At 35.3% G+C, this 19,877-nt stretch overlaps 1 protein-coding gene across 1 annotated transcript; it reads right to left on the bottom strand.

Moving 5' to 3' along the window:
* Positions 1 to 503: 503 nt before the first annotated feature.
* Positions 504 to 19,152, bottom strand: calb1 (calbindin 1). Its single transcript, XM_073847402.1, has 11 exons — positions 19,026 to 19,152; positions 18,668 to 18,744; positions 13,241 to 13,315; positions 12,581 to 12,661; positions 12,232 to 12,288; positions 7,543 to 7,620; positions 7,384 to 7,439; positions 7,262 to 7,301; positions 7,126 to 7,179; positions 4,067 to 4,138; positions 504 to 1,197 (listed from the first exon to the last, which is right to left on the bottom strand). The coding sequence occupies exons 1-11, from the start codon at positions 19,102 to 19,104 to the stop codon at positions 1,084 to 1,086; spliced, it is 783 nt and encodes a 260-aa protein (XP_073703503.1). The 5' UTR covers positions 19,105 to 19,152; the 3' UTR covers positions 504 to 1,083.
* Positions 19,153 to 19,877: the final 725 nt, after the last annotated feature.

Raw genomic sequence — 19,877 nt, 5'->3', positions numbered from 1 at the left:
TATGAAAATCAATCAGTGATTCAATATGCGCTACCCAAGTTGATTTAGTTTCACCAAGCTCTCAATGTTCGAACTAGAGTGTTTCTGTTTGTTCGCCCCGACACAAGTTTTATGTCTTGCAGTGTCTGCTTTGGGAAGGTCAACTGTTCAATTATAAGATAAGATCATGATCTATTCAAACTTTAAATGGGAAAGGAGAACTCTACTGAGAGTTGCTTGAACTCTCCAACCCCAGCTTAATGTTCATGTACTGTTTTAAAACCAGGCATTCATTTTGACAGTGACTTTATTTACTGAGTAAACTAACATTTGCGTGTTATGATTATGTTGCAACAAATCACACAATGAACTAAAATCAATGGGGTCCAAAACAAATCAACATTGGATCCCACTGACTTCCATTGTATTTCAAGTTATACATGTTTGGAAGTAAAATTAGCTTGACTTTTAGGGATTGAGGGATGCATAACACACAAAGAGATGCAGGTACTGTAGTCATTTAATAAGTTTAATATTTCTTACACAGTGTCTGTGGTGTTTAGCATAGAGGAGCGTGTCATTCTTTACAGTGCAAAATCTAACATTTGAGACAGGACTGGGGCGATGCATTACAGTCGGCATGTGCTTGCAGTCAAAAATACCCCACTAGCATGGCCTGCCGTCAGTTACAAACATGCATCGTAAAAGTAAATGCGGCCTTTTGGAGTTGTACACAGATCTCTCCAACAGGCCATGTTTCATCAGCATTCCTTGAGGACATTATTGCTTTTGTCTATGATATTGTCAGACAAATCAATACGTATTGTACTTACTGAATAGGTATTGGTGGATATTTTGGATGGGGAAATGTTGTGTTTGTATATGCAGTGTAGGTTGTAAGTATTGTACGTGTGCTGTTGTTAAAAAATCTGTACACTTAGAAACAGTATAGAAACAACAACTTGAAAAGTATGCCACTGGGTTGCCTGTCTATGTGAAATCCATGTTCAAAATGAAAGAACAAAAGAAGGTTCTAGCTACTTTACGCGTCACAGGTGAGCTGAGGATGGGGAACTGGGATGGTGTGAGTACAGATGAAGGCGTTCACATCTCCTCTGCGCACAACACCAGCGCTAACTCTGTCCTGTAGAGCTTGCCTCCGTCGGACAGAGCCATGATGGCGCTCTTATACGTCGGGATTTTGCTGACTTCTAGAACCTGTCAGAGATCAGAAGAACATTTTTAGTGTTTTTAATGTCTATCTGTCAATATGACATTAGAAATGTTCATTTCTAATGAGTCTGAAAGGATTTTTCAGACATGCAGCAAAATTTTTAGAGCCCAATCCACAGAAATATACTGAATATATAATCTAATTAAAATTATTATTATTATTAAAACATTTCTGAGGTGTGGACAAACCCTTGGTTCAAAATAGTCTGAACTGTTGCCACGATCCTCACGATTGCGAGTTAACATTTCGCAGTTCTGACTTTTTTTTTTTCTCAGAATTGCGTGATACATACTCACAATTGACTTTTTTTCTCAAAATTGAGATATAAGCTTGCAATTGTGAGTAATAAAGTCAGAATTGTGATATAAACTTGCAATTCTGAGAACATCAGTCCCTTTATACCTTAAGTATATATCTTGCAATTCTGACTTTATAACTCGCAACTGCGAGTTTATATCACAATTCTGAGAAATAATTCTGACTTAATTCTGACTTTTTTCTCAGAATTGTGAGTTTATATCTTGCAATGCTGACTTATAACTTGCAATTGCTAGTTTATATCATGCAATTCTGACTTTCTAACTCGCAATTGCAAATTTATATCTCTCAATTTTGAGGGAAAAAAAGTCAGAATTGCGAGTTTGTATGTGTTTCATGTAAATACAGTTCTTTTGAACTTTCTATTCATCAAAAACAAAAATATTTTAAAATAAATGAATATATAGTATATATATATATATATATATATATATATATATATATAATATTTAATATAATAATAATATAATATATTTTTATAATATAATAGTTGTTTTAATTTCTAATAATATTTTCTAAATATTGCTATTTTACTATTTTTATGAAATAATTGACACCTTGGTAAGCATAAGAGACTTTCAAAAATACTAAAATATTTTATTGACTCCATACTGTAGATATTTAAAAAAAAAAAAAAAAAATGTTAAATTCTCAGCCAGGAAAACGCCCCAGGTTATGTATGTAACCATGGTTCCCTGAGGGAACGAGACGCTGCGTCATCAACGCTTTGGGGAATGCCATTGGCGAACCACGCTCTGAACATAGTCTGTAACCAATCAGATGACGGGAGTGACCGGTGCGGTGATGTAAGCGACCAGGAGGTATAAAGCACGTGCGTTTGAAGCCGGCGTCAGCCTCTTGGAATGAAGCGAGCGCCGCAGGGATGCGGGAATTATGGTCCATGACGCAGCGTCTCGTTCCCTCAGGGAACCATGGTTACATACGTAACCTGGGACGTTCCCTTCCGGGAACTCAAGCTGCGTCATCAACGCTTTGGGGAACAAGATGTCCACGCCCCCAGAATTCCAAATCCCTGCCTATGGTATGCTAGGACAAGGGTGGAAAGAAGTGTGCCTGGTAACTCACAATTTTGAATTATAGAAATAAAGTTGCAATTCTGAGAAATAAAGTCAGAATTTGCAAAATATAAACTAACAATTCTGACTTTTTTCTCAGAATTGCAAGTGTATATCTCGCAATTTAGAGTTATAAAGTCAGAATTGAGACAAACTCGCAATTCTAAGAAATAAAGTTGCAATTCTGAGAAATAGTAAGAATTTGCAAGATGTAAACTAACAATTCGTACTTTAACTTTTTTCATAGAATTGAGATATAAACTCGCAATTTTGAGTTATAGTCAGAATTGAGACAAACTTGCAATTCGGAAAAATAAAGTCAGAATTTGCAAGATATAAACTAACAATTCTGACTTTTTTTCTCAGAATTACGAGTTTAAATTCTAACTTCATGACATGCAACTGTGAGTTATTAAGTCAGAATTGTGAGATATAAACTTCAAAAGCACGTGCTTTATACTTCCTGGTCGCTTACGTCACAGCGCCGGTGACGTCACTCCCGTCATCTGATTGGTTACAGACTATGTTCAGAGCATGGTTCGCCAGTGGCATTCCCCAAAGCGTTGATGACGCAGCTTGAGTTCCCGGAAGGGAACGGACCAACAATATTGATGACTCACCCTGCACTACACAGATTTTTGTCCAATCAGATGTTCTCTAGAATGAAAAGGCCCCTCCCCCATACACAGCTAGCAAGTTGCTAATCATGGTTTACAGCTGTGACATAACTGAAGCCTACTGGTTAAAAAATGGGCTCTGCCAAATCTTTCTGTTTTAATAGGAAATATGTTGGCACAGAAAAGAAAACTGCACTTTGTGAAATCTTCAATTCTTGTGGAATACTTTGCCCCACAGACTTCCAAAGTAAGTGCATTTCTGTTTGTGCTAATTTTGCTTGTTTCAAACTGAGAGACTAATGCTGATGATAGACTGGGCAACTTTTTGAGCAATGTTGCCGGGCAACTTTGGTAAGTCAACGGGCAGCCAGGTGTGATACAGGGCCCACAACTGGTCTAAATTATCCAGATAGAAATGTTTTACCCATTCTCAATGGGAAAGTGCCCAAGCAACATTGCTCCAAAAAAGTTGCCCGATAAAATTGCTCAAAAAGTTGCCCAGTGTATCATCAGCATAAAGCTGTTATCTGTGGTAATCCACAGATAACTAACTGAACTTGTACTGAACCCAAACAATTCGCTTTTTTTTAGTAATGATAGTTGTGTATCACAGTAGTTTTTTTCCTTTACATCAAGTAAGGTTTTTCTGTCTTCCTCTAAAACTGAAAATTTGCATGAAATCCACATACAGCAGCAGGAAATTTAATTTCTCACTAGTATTATCATTTAAGAGTCTGCTTCAAGAAAGTAGTTTGTGCTTATCGTGGGCTTGGACTGAGAGGCAGAATACATCAACAGATACATCAACAAACCAGCGATTAGCTGGAGTTTTAGATGCGTACCTTGTTGTTTTTCTCACAAAGGTCTTTAAGGAGGGCGTCAAGCTCATTTTCGTCCATGTAACCGTTCCTGTCCTGGGAGAAGCAGAGAGCATAGTGAACATTAACGCGCACAGATGTGTGACAGCCACTGAGGAAACTCAGCGTCATGCCACTTTACCATCATTTCCTGTATTCTCTATTCAGACATTAGGGACGCCTCATGCAATGTTCTCCAGGGAGAGATTGGAAATCAGGGCATTAAGGATCGGTTTTGCACACAGAGTCAATGCAATGACATGCTGGGTCTCGGGGTGCTCATTTGGTGCTCTGAAGAAATAACAGCCAGAGAAAGTGGGCCTCTAACGTCCTTTAGATGGCTTGAGACATTTAGACGTGCTCCTGAAATGGCAATGCATGTGCTATATGTATTGGCTTTGTTTTTGTTGTTATATATATATATATATATATATATATATATATATATATATGTAATATTATTATTATTATTAATTAATTTTTTTTTTTTTTTTTTTTTTTGTAGGAACACAAAAGTAGATTTTATTTGATTTGACTTCCAAATATTGAAATATAGTGCCAAAACTTATTTTATTTTATTTTATTTTATTTTATTTTATTTTACACAGTTTTTGGCCATAAAATAACAGTTGATAGCAACCTGGGGTTGCAAAGATGCTCCAGAGCAAATTGTAACAAATTTTTAAACATTTATTTTATTATATATTTATATATACTGCATCCATATTTTATCAAAAAAATTCAGGAGGCATCTAGATTACTAAGCCAGTTATTTTATTTTATTTTATTATTTTTTGTTTTAGTTTTATTTATTTATTTACACAGTTTTTGGCCATAAAAAATAGTTGATAGCATCCTGGGGTTGCAAATTATATATTTTATTTATATATATATATATATTGAGGTTAAATAACAGAATTTTATTTTTTTGTGTGAACTAAATTAAGTTAAATTATTTATTTTTATTTTTATTTATTTTTTTACACAGTTTTTGGCCATAAAATAAGTTCATAGCAACCTGGGGTTGCAAATATGCTTCAGAACAAATTATCACACATTTTTTATCATTTACTTTAATTATATATTTATGTAATATTTTGAAGTTAAATAATAACAGAATTTTAGATTTTGTTTGAACTATTTTGTTTGCTACTGCATCCATATTTTATCCAAAAATTCAGTAGGCATTTAGGTTATTAAACCAGTTAAATTAAATTAAATTATTAAACTTTTTGTTTTGTTTTAATTTATTATTATTATTTTTTTACACACTGTTTTTGGCCATAAAAATAACAGTTGATAGCAACCTGGGGTTGCAAATACACTCCAGAACAACTTGTCACAAATTTTTTAACATTTATTTTTATAATATATTTATAAAATAATTTGAGGTTTAATAATAACAGAATTTAAGTTTTTGTGTGAAATATTTAGTTTACTACTGCATCCATCATCAAACATTTCAGGAGTTATTTTATATTATTTTATTTTTACTATTCAATCTTTACTTTACTTTACTTAACAATTTTTTTGCCAATGAAATAACCTAGGGTTGCAAAGATGCTTCAGAACAAACTGTCTAACATTTTTTTTGTAAATGTATTTTTTTATTATATATTTATATAATAAATAAATTTGAGGTTAAACAATAACAGAATTAAAATTTTTGTGTTAATTTTGTTTACTACTGCATCCATACTGTGTAAACTTCATTATAACTGTTAGGCATTAAATTAGGAATAAGCTCAAGTAAGTCTGTGTATCTCTAAAATATTCATGATGTGGCCCTAAATCACCTCTTAATGAGCTGATGAAAGAACAAGCTAGCCTGTTGCATTGTCCCAGAGCAACCAATATGAGGCCAAACCGCATGTCTGCTAAATGCAGACCAGCAGTCAGTGTGTCTGTAATGAAATGCCACGCCACAGAGCTTTGAGCATATGCCGCCGCCTCTAATGCCGCATCATTGCACTGTGTTTTCTAATAGCCCAAAAACGGCTATGTATGCGTTTGAACTGATCTCCATGTGAGTTGGCAATCCGAACCTGTCAATCAATAAAGATCAGGGGTGCTGTCATCAGCAGTGAGGAATTTGCCCTATTCAGGGACACAGTAATACATTACAATAGAGCCAGGGCCAAAAGATTCAATGGTGTTGGAGGTGATATCCAGAAAGAGCACTGTCTTTGCATACTAATGACTGCTTTCCTCTGGCCTTATACAATTGGAGACACTCTGGCTGATCTATGCATGCTTGGTTATGCATAAAATCAACCGGTATTAAAGAGCAGGTCATATGGGTTTTCGACAAATATCTTTTTTGCAGTTTGTAATGTAGCTTCCTTGAATGCAAACAGTCTGCAAAGTTGTTAATCAAAAAAGTGCATAATAAATAAAGACATTGTCTCTCAAAAGAAAGAGTCGATTCTGAACCGCCTTAACGAGTCATATTTTCGAATCTTTTGCCTGTAAAATATTACTGTCTTACTGATAGTTCTGACAATTCGCTGTGAACCCACTATTTCCTATAAATGTGTTGATTAATGTAGACTGTCGTTGTTCTAATTGCTTCGTTTAATAATAAAAAATGTAGACATATTTTGGATTACAAACGGTATTGTTTCATCAGTTAGTATCCACCGCTATTGTTTTGTGAAGTGTTTACAGTTTAGCAGCTAATTCATGAGTCACTTGCATTGTATACGGAAAGAACAATCACAACAGACTTGGCCAGCTGACCAATCAGAGCAGAGTAGGTTTATGGAAAGGAGGGCTTTACCAACTTTAAGCTCAGAACTGCTTTGTACGAATCGTTTCAAAATCATTCCAAAATGATTCTAATATTAAATATATATTCTGAGAAAATTACAATGTTTTTTGCCTTTAGATGCATTTAAACCTGTTTTATGGGACTCCACCACAATATTAGGGCACTTTAAAATACCATATGACCTGCTTTTTAAGGTATTTTAAGGTTGTCAGGCACAGAGGATTTTGATTATTAAATGATATGATGAAGTGATTGATCAATGCAAGAGACTTACCTGATCATATAACTCAAAAATCTTGTTGAACTCTTTTCTGGCCATTTTTACCCCCTGAAGAAAAGATTTGTTCAGTAGGTGGTTATGGGTAAATCTAATGCATTTATTATAGGTTAATTTCATAATGATTACACACCTGGAATTTTAGTAGAAAGTTCTCATGGTCTGGTAACAGCCTGTTTAAAAAATAAGAGATATTTGCCATTTAAGGTAATAGGCAATGATAAATATTCATAACGAATTTGCAAGCTCACTAACCGTGCCATTTCTGACAGACATAATTTCCCATCCCTATCTGAATCGAAAATTTTCAGCTGTTAAAAAAAAACAATATTTATTTCCTAAAAACGGCAAGTTCTTTAACACAAAATAGGCCAACACATTTTTGTTGGGCTGTGTAGTTTAATTTGAGCTTACCGTAGTCAGTGTGTACTCCTCTAATTTCTTCTCATCATATGGTTTTTTAGCCCTCTGAAGCAGATCTTTCAAAAAATTCTGAAAAACATTAGGATTATACAGTCATACAGAGTAAGAATTTTTTTTTACATTAATACTTTTGAGAATTCATTAAATGGATTTTAAACAATAACTTATAAACCTTTAAAGGTGTCATTGGATGTAAAATTCACTTTTACAACCACCCTATAATAATAAAAATACACCCAGTGTTTTTTTTTAATCCCCATTAATCATAACCCTTATCTCAGATCAAGCCGTTCACAAATTCTTGGCAGAGTGATGTAGTTCTGCACAGGCCCCTCCCACATCTGTTGACTTATACTGTTTTTTGTAGTATAGACATGCCCTGAGTGAGCTGTAAACAGTCCTCCATTGTTTCGACCTCAAAGCAGGAGTAGACAAGAATGTCTCCTAATCGATTGAGGTGTTTTGTTGTTGGATATAATAATGAACATACCAGTCGTCATTTACTCCTGACATCTGATCCGCTGAAAACGCAGAGGACTACTTTTGTTTTTGAAGGGAATGTGCCCACGATCTGCCTACATGTGTCTATGTTCGCGCAAATCATTTGTGATACAGCTTTTGTGATAATGTGCTAGTTAGCAAGTTCCCTGATGAATGTGGCTAAAGTTAACAGTCTCAGAGAACTGGAGGAGAGGGGCAGGATGAGCAGAGATTATTAACATTTAAAGGGACATGCATCGAAACAGGTCGCTGTGAACAGAGCTGTTTTGACATGGTAGAAGGGGTGTTTTTTTTGCACAACCATTGGGAAATTTTAACCAAAGTATCATATCATAAGCAAAGTATCATATCAATTTGTGGAAAATGTGCATCCGACGACCTCTTTAGTGACAGAAATAGTGCAAGATATGAGGTTGTTAATCAATGCTATACACTTCTGTTTAAGCCATCAGCCTGCATTATTTTAACTAAGTTTCTAAATAATCGTGTTTAACAGCAAAGTCACTGGAGTAAAAAAACAAACAAACATGATCCTGCATAGAAATCACCACCAATCAGAGAAGCACAAACAAATAAATTTGATTTCTTTGAAGGTCTGAAAATGACAATGGAATTGAATCAGTTTCTCTACACACTCAAACTACCCAAATATTTGTATGCATATTTTGAAATTAAAATAAAAGTTCTCTGTTATTAATTTGAATGCAATTTGCAATGCTTCCATGGAATTGTAGTTCTTTTCCTCATTAAAGGGATAGTTCACCCAAAAATGTAAATTACCCCATGATTTACTCACCCTCAAGTCATCCTAGGTGTATAGGACTTTCTTCTTTCAGATGAATACAATTGGAGTTATATTAAAAATGGCTCTTCCAAGCTTTTTAATGGCAGTGTCTGTTGAGATTTTGAAGCAAAATAAAGTGCATCCATCCATCATAAAAAGTACTCCACATGGCTCCAGGGGGTTAATAAAGGCCTTCTGAAGTAAGAAAATATCAATATTTACAACTTAATGAACCGTAATCGCTAGCTGGACGTAAGCGTAGCGTAAGCTCCGGTGAGAATATACTAGTCTTGTGAGAACCAAGTTTTGTTTACAGCGAAAGGAACACCAGACTCCTTTTGGCTATTATCAAATTCCTCCAACATTTTTCTTTACAAATCCTTGTTTTGTACTTCTAATTCATGATTAGTGTTGTTTTGCTCTCTCCTCTGCGTTCCACGTTTTTACTTCTAACAAGAGCTTATGCTATGCCTATGTCCTGTCATCTGCTGGAACGCTACTCTCCTGTGAATGTGCATATGACAGTTAGTGGAAGCTACAGATTACGGTTTATAAAGTTTTAAATATGGATATTTTTCTTACACAAATGCATCGATTCACTTCCGAAGGCCTTTTTTACCCCCCACCCCCGGAGCTGTATGAGGTGCTTTTTATGATGGATGGACGGACTTTATTTTGCTTCAAAATCTGTTTGAAAGAGCCAGGACTTTATTAAATATAACTCCAATTGTATTCATCTGAAAGAAGAGAGTCATATACACCTAGGGTGGCTTGAGGGGGACTAAATAATAGGGTAATTTAAATTTTTGTGTGAAGTATCCTTTTAAAGCCTTGTGGAATATAAGCAGCTTTGACCAATTAGCATCCATGACCGGAACTATCCATATGATGTTTTCTATAATGATGCTATATCTAAAATGCAACGTCCATATTTCACAAAGCTCTCAGAATTTCCTTTTCCTGCCGGAGGTCCATTAGTGGGTCCAAAAACAGTCCAGTGTTGACAGATTGCACTCATCAAATCACTGACTGTAAATCTGGCAGCTGTTCAAAGAAACCACTTCCTATTTTAATTTAAATGCACAAATCCTCAGTGCTTGCTTTGCACAAGCTCCTTTGAGGGCTGCATGTGGTTATTAGTGTTGGGCTCAAAATCAAATCTTTTGTTCTGTTTGTTGTCATACCCCTCAGGCTACAGAAAGACCTAGAGCAGTGCTGACTTCTTAAGATAGAGAAGGTAATCCAATATGGCTATGATTGACCTCATGAATCAGTCTCTTACTGCCTTCTGAGGTGATTTGCATCTTTAGTTTTATTATGTGTTGTTAATTAGTTAACTTTTTAAAAAAAAAGATTTGTCCTGAGTAATATGACACAAGATCATAAAGAGATAATAGGGTGGAAATGAACTTCAAGTATGCTGATCAGTATGTTTGTATGCCAGATATGCTAATGCTTTACTTTTCTTCCAAACTCAAAGGATGTTAACCCTCATGTCCATGCTCACCTGAGAGCTCTGAAGGCTGAAGGCTTTAGTGTAACTAATAAACTTAAACTTAAGGAACAGTTCACCCCAAAAATTGAAAAAAAAAAACTGACAATTCCCACACCCTTTTTGTTTGTTTCTTCATTGGAACAGATTTGGTGAAATTTAGCTTTATATCACTTGCTCACCAATGGATCCTCTGTAGTGAATGGGTGCCATTAGAATGAGAGTCTAAACAGCTGATACAAACATCACAATAATCCACAAATAACCCACATGACTCCAGTCAATCAAGTAATTATCTTGTGAACTGAAAAGCTGTGTGTTTTAACTTTAAACCATCACTTCTGGCCAAAATGCCAATCCATAATCCATGATAACACTTCCTCCAGTAAAAAAGTCTATCCCCTGTTGTCCTCTTGCATCAAAATCCACTAACATTTTTGTTTAGAAGTGTTTTGGACTGTTTTTGCATGTAAACTGTGCTTCACCTGTGCATATTTCTCTCTCAATTTAGCTAAGATGATTTTTTTCACTGGAGTAAGCAATTTAATTATAGCGAAATTTAGCCAGAGGCAATGGTTAAACAAAAAATGTTAGTGATGGATTTGTTTCTAACGCACATTAGCACGCACACACACAGCTTTTCACTTAACAAAGTGTTAATTGATGGAAATAGTGTTGATTACTCATGGATTATTGTGATGTTTTTATCAACTGGTTGGACTCTCATTCTCATTCTGACGGCACCCATTCACATGCATGGATCCATTTGTGATCAAGTGATGTAATGCTAAATTTCTCCAAATTTGTTTCAATGAAAAAAAAAAAAACTCCTTTACCACTTGAGTTTGGCCTGAGGGGGAGGAAACTGTCAACAAATTTGTAATTGTTTGGTGAACTATTAAGTACCTTTAAGAACCTTTAAGTAACTGGTTGATACTTCATGAATTTTTTCCATTCATATGAGAACAGATTATAAAATTCAAAATTGAATCACTGCAATGCATTTTTACATTTTAACATTTCAATACACTAATTGTTTTATTGCATTTTTCTATAACATGTTTTTTGCTGAGGTCAAACTGACCTCAAACAGAACCAGAAATGCTACTATAGTCACATTTCCAAGAAGTACATGTTGACTTTGTTGTAAAATACAGGGTTAAAGATGTAGTGTGTCCTGGTCAGAGCAACACATACAGTTGAGGTCAAAAGTTTACATACACCTTGCAGAATCGGCAAGATGTTAATTATTTTAAAAGTTCACATACACTTGAGTTGTTCATGAATCTTAAACTTCCCTCTGTTCTTCAGAAAAATCCTTCAGGTCCCACAAATTTTTCTGCATTTTTGTGTATTTGAACACTTTCCAACAATGACTGCACGATTTTAAGATCCAACTGAGGGACTCATATGCAACTATTACAGAAGGTTCAAACACTCACTGATGCTCCGGAAAGAAACACAATGCATTGTTTTTCATTCTGGAGAAACAATGAGCATTTGAACCTTCTCTAATAGTTGCATATGAGTCCCTGAGTTGTCCTCAATGTGAAAACATGGATCTCAAAATAATACAGTCATTGTTGGAAAGAGTTTAGATACACAAAAATGCTGAAAAACCAAAGAATCTTTGTGACCTGAAGGATTTTTCTGAAGAACAGCAGGCAGTTTAACTCTTCAGGACAAACTCATGAACAACTGTCACTATAAAAACAAAAACAAAAAAGGGTCCTTAACTGTATATTTGAGCAGATTTGAAATTACTATTATTATTTTTACACCTTAGTTATTGGGTCTGGGTCTTCACACATAAGGAACTTATGCAGAACATAAAGGTTAAGTTCCTCAACAAAGATGGTTGCTCACTGAGCTCACATCTTCTCAGAGGTTAAAAGTTTCTTACCTTAAGTTCATCAGCTTCGATGTATCCACTGTGATCAGCATCATAATTTCTCCAAGCCTGGTGGAAAAATGAATAACATTAAACATTGGAATTGTTACAGAAAGCTTTAATGTTTTTGAAAGAAGTCTCTTATGCTGACCAAGGCTGCATTTATTTGATGAAAAATACTGCAATATTGTGAAACAGTACAATTTAAAATAACTGTTTTCTATTTTAATATATTTTAAATTGTAATGTATTCCTTTGATGGCAAAACTAGTCTTTAGTGTGACATGATCCTTCAGAAATCATTTTAATATGCAGAGTTGGTGCTGTAATCACAATGCAGACAATGCAGTGGTAGACTCACCTCCATAAATTCTGCACAGGATTTCAGCTGTTGTCTGAAAAAAAGCAAGAAGTTTTCCTCTGTAGGTAGTATTTGAACCAGCTGTGAAAGATGTAAAGACAAAGATCAGATCAGCAAAATATATGCACTTTTTAATTAATATAATGTGCATCAATTCCTATGGGAAGAACAAGTTGACTGTCAGCTCTGAAGGGATGTCAGGTTATGAAGTGTCAAAGGCTGCTGGATCTGAGGATATCGGCTCAGTGATAGCATCTCTGAAATGCTGCTCCCCAGAGAGCCGATGACAGCTGCATTGATTGCTGTAAATCCACACACTTTCACTGCTCTGAATAGGTTACAGATTCAACATTGTGAATAAGCATTTCTGTTTTAATAAATAATGTTTTGATGGTCAAATGTGGCTTATGGTACTTGTGTTGGATGAAAGCATTTCAAAAATGAACAAACACTTTTGTTCTCGGGTAAATCAACACAGCGGTAAACCACATGAGCTGAATGTTGCACTGTGCAAACACGTCAAACCTATTTAATTTTAGAGCCTAAACACTAAGGTATGTGTCTGACCGACAGTATTGCTTGTGCATGGTGTTTGGACAGTCAAAATTGTATTTTAATTATTAAATTAATACCACAGCATAAGGTTTTAAGCTTTCTTACCTCAATGATACCTATTTTTCCATCAGTACTTTGCTCGTATTTCTCCACAAAGGCCTTCATTTTGTCTGTGAGTTCCTGGAAAAAAAGAATACATTTAACAATCTGTAACTTTTAGGCGTTTTAACAAAAGATGCAGTTTTTTGCTGCAGACTTCACTGGTTATAATCAAGCTTCTGGCTGTTACAATCCATTTCTTTTGCCTTCTAAAAGCCATTGATGTGTAAGAACAAATACGCACAGACAGATGGGATGTGCTGCTATCTTCAGCCCTCATTGCACAATGCTGATTGTAATTTCATACTGCTTTTGATACAGATGAGAGGAGTTCTCATTCCTCAAAAAACCTGCCCATCTTGGCATAGGACAAAGAGTGGTGACTATGCAAAAATCACTAAAATGAAAAGTACATCAATTCATTTACATGATGGGGTAATGGTTTTAATGACAGTTGGGCCTGAGACTCCAGAGATTGTTACATCCTCTAAAATGCAACCCACCAAGTTTTCAAAACATCCACCTGTTTTCCAAGAGTTATTTGTCTTACTACAGATTCAGTGAGAATCAATAGAGTGGCTGAGACAAATAAAGGCATATCATCAGACAGTCGTCTCTTAGAGGGCATTGCACTGGTGTAGGGCAGACATCTAAATTAAGATGGAATAAAATACTGGAATATGGGTCATAAAAAAACACTGGTGGTCCTTAAAGTTAAACATAAGACCATAACATAACATCTTTTGTCATATTTTACCTATAGGAACATTAGTCATATTACTTAAAGAGGACATATAATGAACATGACTTTTCCAGGTGCATCGACAATGCAGAAAATTAGTTTTGGTAGACCTTTCTCTGCAAACGTGAAAAAACAAGCCGCTCAGATTTTGCTCTCCCCGTGACGTAGGAAGGGGATCTTATTATAATATTACTGCTCCTTAATTTGCACGTTTTCACCCATGGCGCTGCCATTTTGTTTTCGCAAGCGACAATGGTGTACCAGTTCTAACGGCATGGCAAAAGTTTGAGCAAAGCATGCTAAATGTTCTGTTGTTGGCTGCACAGATGAGCACAGAACACTATTTACAGTCCCAGCCTCAGAGAAGACGAGAGTAGTGGATTTATTGATTTATTTACTGTATATTGCGCTGCTGCCACACCAATCTAATACAAACATGATTTATTTCCCAGACCTTCACCATAACCGACTGTTTTTGTAACTCTAGTGAGTTTTTAACATTAATGTGTGTGTATTTGATAGTTTAAGCGCTATAAGACATGAAAGAGAACTTAGTACTCACATGCTGTGCGATAGCCGCTTTCTGTGTGCATGCTTTGAATTCGCTCAGAAAACCGTATATCAGAAGTTTGAAGTAATATGGCTTTAAAACGCACAAATTCAGCATGATAGACATAATAAATAAAACCAAACAGATGTTTTTAGCAGAGTATCTGAGGTACGAGCTGTAAAGGCATGGCCCGTTTCTGGAAAAGGGTCGGGGAGCAGCAGCTTATTTGCATTTAAAGAGGCATGCACGAAAACAGCCTTTTTCTTCTCTCACTCAAAATAGGCATTTTCATAATGATATAATAAATAATCTGTAGGGCATTTTGACCTGAAACTTCACAGACACATTCTCGGGACACCTGGGACTTCAGTTACATATTGTAAAAAGGGGCATAATGGGTCTCCTTTAATGTTAATGCTGTTGTCAGGATGTTTTCTTGCCTTCTGTATCCATTAGCCCAACATTTCTGAACTGATGGTATCTATAATGTCTACCATAATGATTAATGACTGTACAGAACTCTCTTATATTTAATACACAGAGGATTCTGATTAATTGTACAACCATCTTGGAATCCTCTGTGGTTTCTGTCCAAATATTTCTGCTTTGGCTGATATGACAGTGAGGGAGGGATAAAACAAATTAAAGAGACTGGGATGAAAATGAAATTAAGTTTAGAGCAAGCTGCCCTTTTTCAGGTAATGATGAACAGAGTTTGCAATTGTAGTAATTAATAGAAATTTTGTGTCACAGATACAAAAATGTGTGAATTAATGTAAATCTACAAAAAAAAATGCATTAGTTTCATATTGAGTAATGTTGTTGATTTGTTCAATGTTTGTCAGATCCTGTTGGAGGCCCATTTTCCACCACTGAATAAAAAATAATCTAACAAACTCACAATTCTGACTTTTTTTCTCAGAAATGTGAGTTAATTGCAAATTCAGTCAGAATGGTAAGACATAAACTCGCAATTCTGAGAAATTCTGACTTTTGTGAGTTGTTTTGACAATTGTGAGTTTATATCATGCGATTCTGAGGAAAAAAAAGCCAGAATTATAAGTTTATATCTCGGAATTCTGACGTTATAACCTGCAATTTCACGCAATTTTGAGAAAAAAAGTCAAAATTGTGAGAAGTCAACAAAACTACAAAAACTACAACATCAGCATAAAGACAGCAAGCAGCAAAATAATAAGCCATGATCGTTAACTGCATAATTTATTTATGCTGCAATGCATGCTGGGAGCTATAGAAGCCCATTTTCATCACTGAATAAAAAATATATATATATATTGCGTGAAATAAACTCAAAATTGCGAGTTATAAAGTCAGAATTCTGAGATATAAACTTATAATTCTTTTTTTTCTCAGAATCGCATGATATAAACTCACAATTGCGAGAAATAAAGTAAGGAAAAAGTCTGAATTGTGAGTTTATATCTTGCAATTTTATTTCTTATTTCTTTAACTTTATAACCTTTCAGAATTGTGAGAAATAAAGTCAGAATTGCGAAAACTTATCTAGTTTGCATCTCGTAATTCGCAACTCACAATTCTAAGAAAAAAAAATCTGAATTGTGAGTTTATATCTTGCAATTTTCTTATTTCTCAGAAGTGTGTGTATATCTTGCGATTCTGACTCTATATCTTGCAATTGAGAGTTTATATCACATGATTCTAAGAAAAAAAGCCAATTTATAAGTTTATATCTCAGAAATCTGACTTTAAATTGGCAATCGGAAACGAGCTTCCATAGCTCCCAGCATGCATTGCAGCATGAATAAATTATGCGGTTCCCAATAATGGATTATCATTTTGCTGCTTGATGTCTTTATGATGCTCTTGTAGTTAGTTTTGTATTTTTACTCATTTGATGTTTGTAGATTGTCACCATTATTGAGTTTGTATGTTGAGGTCCATGTACATCTATGAATGCATTTTCAGTCAGCCTTATTCAAGAGTATTAGCTGAACATAGTCAAAGTACGGTGAACACAGCTGTACAAGATTAAATGAAATCTAGAAATCTAGAAGTCTTAACGTCTGAATGAACGAAATTGTGATACGCAGAGGCCCATGAGAGACATTTAGGGGGCAGAAAAGCACAGCACAATATCATTAGAGGTGTGAAATGACCCAGCGGCTGCTTTTCCTCAGTCCTGTCACAGTCCATCACCTCCTCTTTACGCCTAATAGGGCTGTAACTCAATGACATAGGAATCTCAATAAAGTCCAGCCACTGGACACCACCTCAGGAACAACATGGAGGACAAGAAAGTCACTGTTTTACAATGCCAAACCAGCTGCACACCTGTATATTTAGATCTTGCAGTAATATTATAAAGATGGTGTGATTGTAGAGGTTCATTTTGTCTTTAACATATTATATAGGTGTATTTTAGATTTAACATTTTATATTTTCAGTGCACATTTCTTTTATTTATTTAAATTGTTATTTAGTCATTAAAGAAGGCCTTTGCACCTTCTTGTTGAGGCATCAGCCAACTAATATTATTTTATTTCATTGGTTCCCTTGACCAAACATTTCCAGTCCTTTACTTCCAAGGGTCTTGAACCACCTGAGCAATTGCCATTGAGATGGAAATGCTTCCAACAGATATTATAATCAGATCCCATAAGGAGCAAGCCTTGAGACATTAAGCATTACTACTGACAGTACTCTGACCTTCATGATGGAATGACTCAAAACTTCACATTTGTTATTTTGACATTCGTTACAGTCATTCACTTCCCAATTATTCCGAATATATTCAATCATTCCCAGCCCTTATGAATGTTATTTGCTTTGCAATTTCAGCCTGTGTATTTTCCAGACAAGAACAAACCTCCATTCGTAGCAGTAATGAGTTTCATCCAAGGTCATTCCACTACATCAAGTCTGCACGCAGTTCCCTTCAACGAGGCTTAGGTTCTTTCATCTTTGTTTTCAACACACTTTGCATTGCTGTTCTTTATAGATAACAGCATAACCCAGCAGATTGCAACTACAGAGGATGGTAGAGTTTTTGTAAAACAAACGCAAATGAGGATTTATTCTCTATGAAGCAAATGAGGGGAGGAGCAGCAGCAGATGTGCACGGACCCAGATGGGGAGACAGACTGACTGTAACGTGCTGACTGAGACAAACCGGGACAAAGTCTCTGTCCTCTAGAGCTTTTAACAGGTCTGATAACATGGCACGCCATCATATGATACAGCAAAGGCGGAATTCATCATCATTTATTATAAACGCTAGCCTGGAGACAAATGTGTGATGCTACAAAAATTGCAATATCTTCTCAAAAGGTCACATAGTTAAAGTGACATTTTACTGAACTAAAATGAGACCCATTTAGACGACCTGTGACCATGACTAACAGCTCAGACTTTCATCTGAGGAGATATTATTAGCGGATATTATCTTGTTGGGTTGCAGTGGTGCCTGATGCAAAATGATTAATGTCTGAAATAATTATATATATATATATATATATATATTCTGAGAGATTTGCAAAGTCCTCTACAAAAAAAAAAAAAAAAAAAAAGTGAGAGAGATTGCATTTTACAATCTTCTTGCAATTTTTTACCATATCAGATTAAAAAAAAGGTTTAAAGATTTTTTTTCCAGATTTAGGCAAAATTTAGATAAGTATGTTTGTATATAATAAATGCATAATTTGTTTATATTATTATTAATAATTATGCGTTCTCTTTTATTTATTCTTTAAAAAAAACTAATCTTATGGTGTTCTAATAGCCACATTAATTAATTGGCTTGCATCTTACCACAAAATGGAAAGTTCACACAATTTATTATATGTGGACAGCAGGAAAATGTGATAATAAATGTCAAGTTTCATCATTTTCCAATGTCAGGGCAAATTTCATATTTAAATCTGTGCAAAATGCATTTTTTTGTGCAATTTTATCATTTTTTTCAAGCTGTATTTATTTATTTTTTTTTTTTGCTTGGTCTCCAGTAATAGATTATAGATAAATAGATACTATTTTTACTTTTTTTTTATTAGCATTATATTGAGTTATCAACACAATATCTAACTGGGGTGTGTCACAAAATCCAGCCTGATTGCTTATATACCAATATGAAAACTAAAGTAAAGAAAACTGTGTGACTTACCAGTCCTGCTTGTTTTCGAGCTTGCTGAAGTTCTTTGATAAAATTCTGCAACTCCTTCCCCTCGATATATCCATTACCTGAGAGCATTTACACCCCAAATCAATGACACAACACAGATGAGACCTGCTTTCATCAGTCTGCCAAAAAGTATATCTGAAATGACTAACAATATATCTTTTTGTCACACTTTGACATCCTCACAGGTTAATGAATGTCTGTTAGGTAAGATAAATTAGACAAATAATTTTAACCAAACTTTTGGAAACCAGTTGCAAAGCAGGTGGCAAGAATAATCCCATTTTTTTCTTCCCCAAAAATGTTTCAGTTCATGAAATCCAACAATAAGGAAAGAAATTACCATCGTTGTCATAATGATGGAATATATCCAGGAACTGAGAGGCTGAGATCTCTACTCCTTGCAGGTACGCGTTTGCCATGTTTTCTCCGTGTGTCAGGCGCTGATGCTGTGAGAGCGATGCTGTGAGAATGGCTCTCTGATGGTTCCAGTATATAAGTGAAGTTCCGCCCTCCCCTCAGATAATGGCAAACGCCCAGCGCACCTCTGTCTCCGCACACCGCAGGTAGCCCGCGCACTAGTGACTTACTGCTGAGCTACACAGATGTGAGACGCATTTAAATCAGGACTTCGTTCCGCTCGGATGTCAGACTCCGACAGAACCCATTGACAATAATACAACTCACAATAAGAACTGTGAAACATCTGGACACCAAAAGATGCCATTTCAAAATCTGACGTGCGTGAAGTGCATTTTATGGGAACAATGACCTATGCACATTATGAATAAAAATGTTTCGACTTCTTTATATATATATATATATATATATATATATATATATATATATATATATATATATATATATATATACACACATACACATTTAGGGGGAAAAAATATATATATATAGTGTTTTTACGACACCTCATCAATCATCGGCCACATTGGCGGCACTGAACATAAACAATGCCACTGAACTTAACGAAACTGGCATATTTTGCTGATTATTGCTGCTGAGAATGGTCAGTTACTTTGGGTACTAATCGGTCGGAGCAGGAAAAACATTTGGAGTACTACTTCTTCCAAAAGTTATTACAAATCAAGGAGAAGAGTGCAAAAAATTGTCTGAGGAACAAACGCCGTTTGTGGTTGGCCAAACTGAACCAGGATTTCCAGGGCAAGAATCTTGACCA

Source organism: Garra rufa, chromosome 9, assembly GCF_049309525.1.
Source record: "Garra rufa chromosome 9, GarRuf1.0, whole genome shotgun sequence".
Taxonomy (NCBI): domain Eukaryota; kingdom Metazoa; phylum Chordata; class Actinopteri; order Cypriniformes; family Cyprinidae; genus Garra; species Garra rufa.
This window is presented reverse-complemented; position numbering and strand designations above follow the sequence as displayed.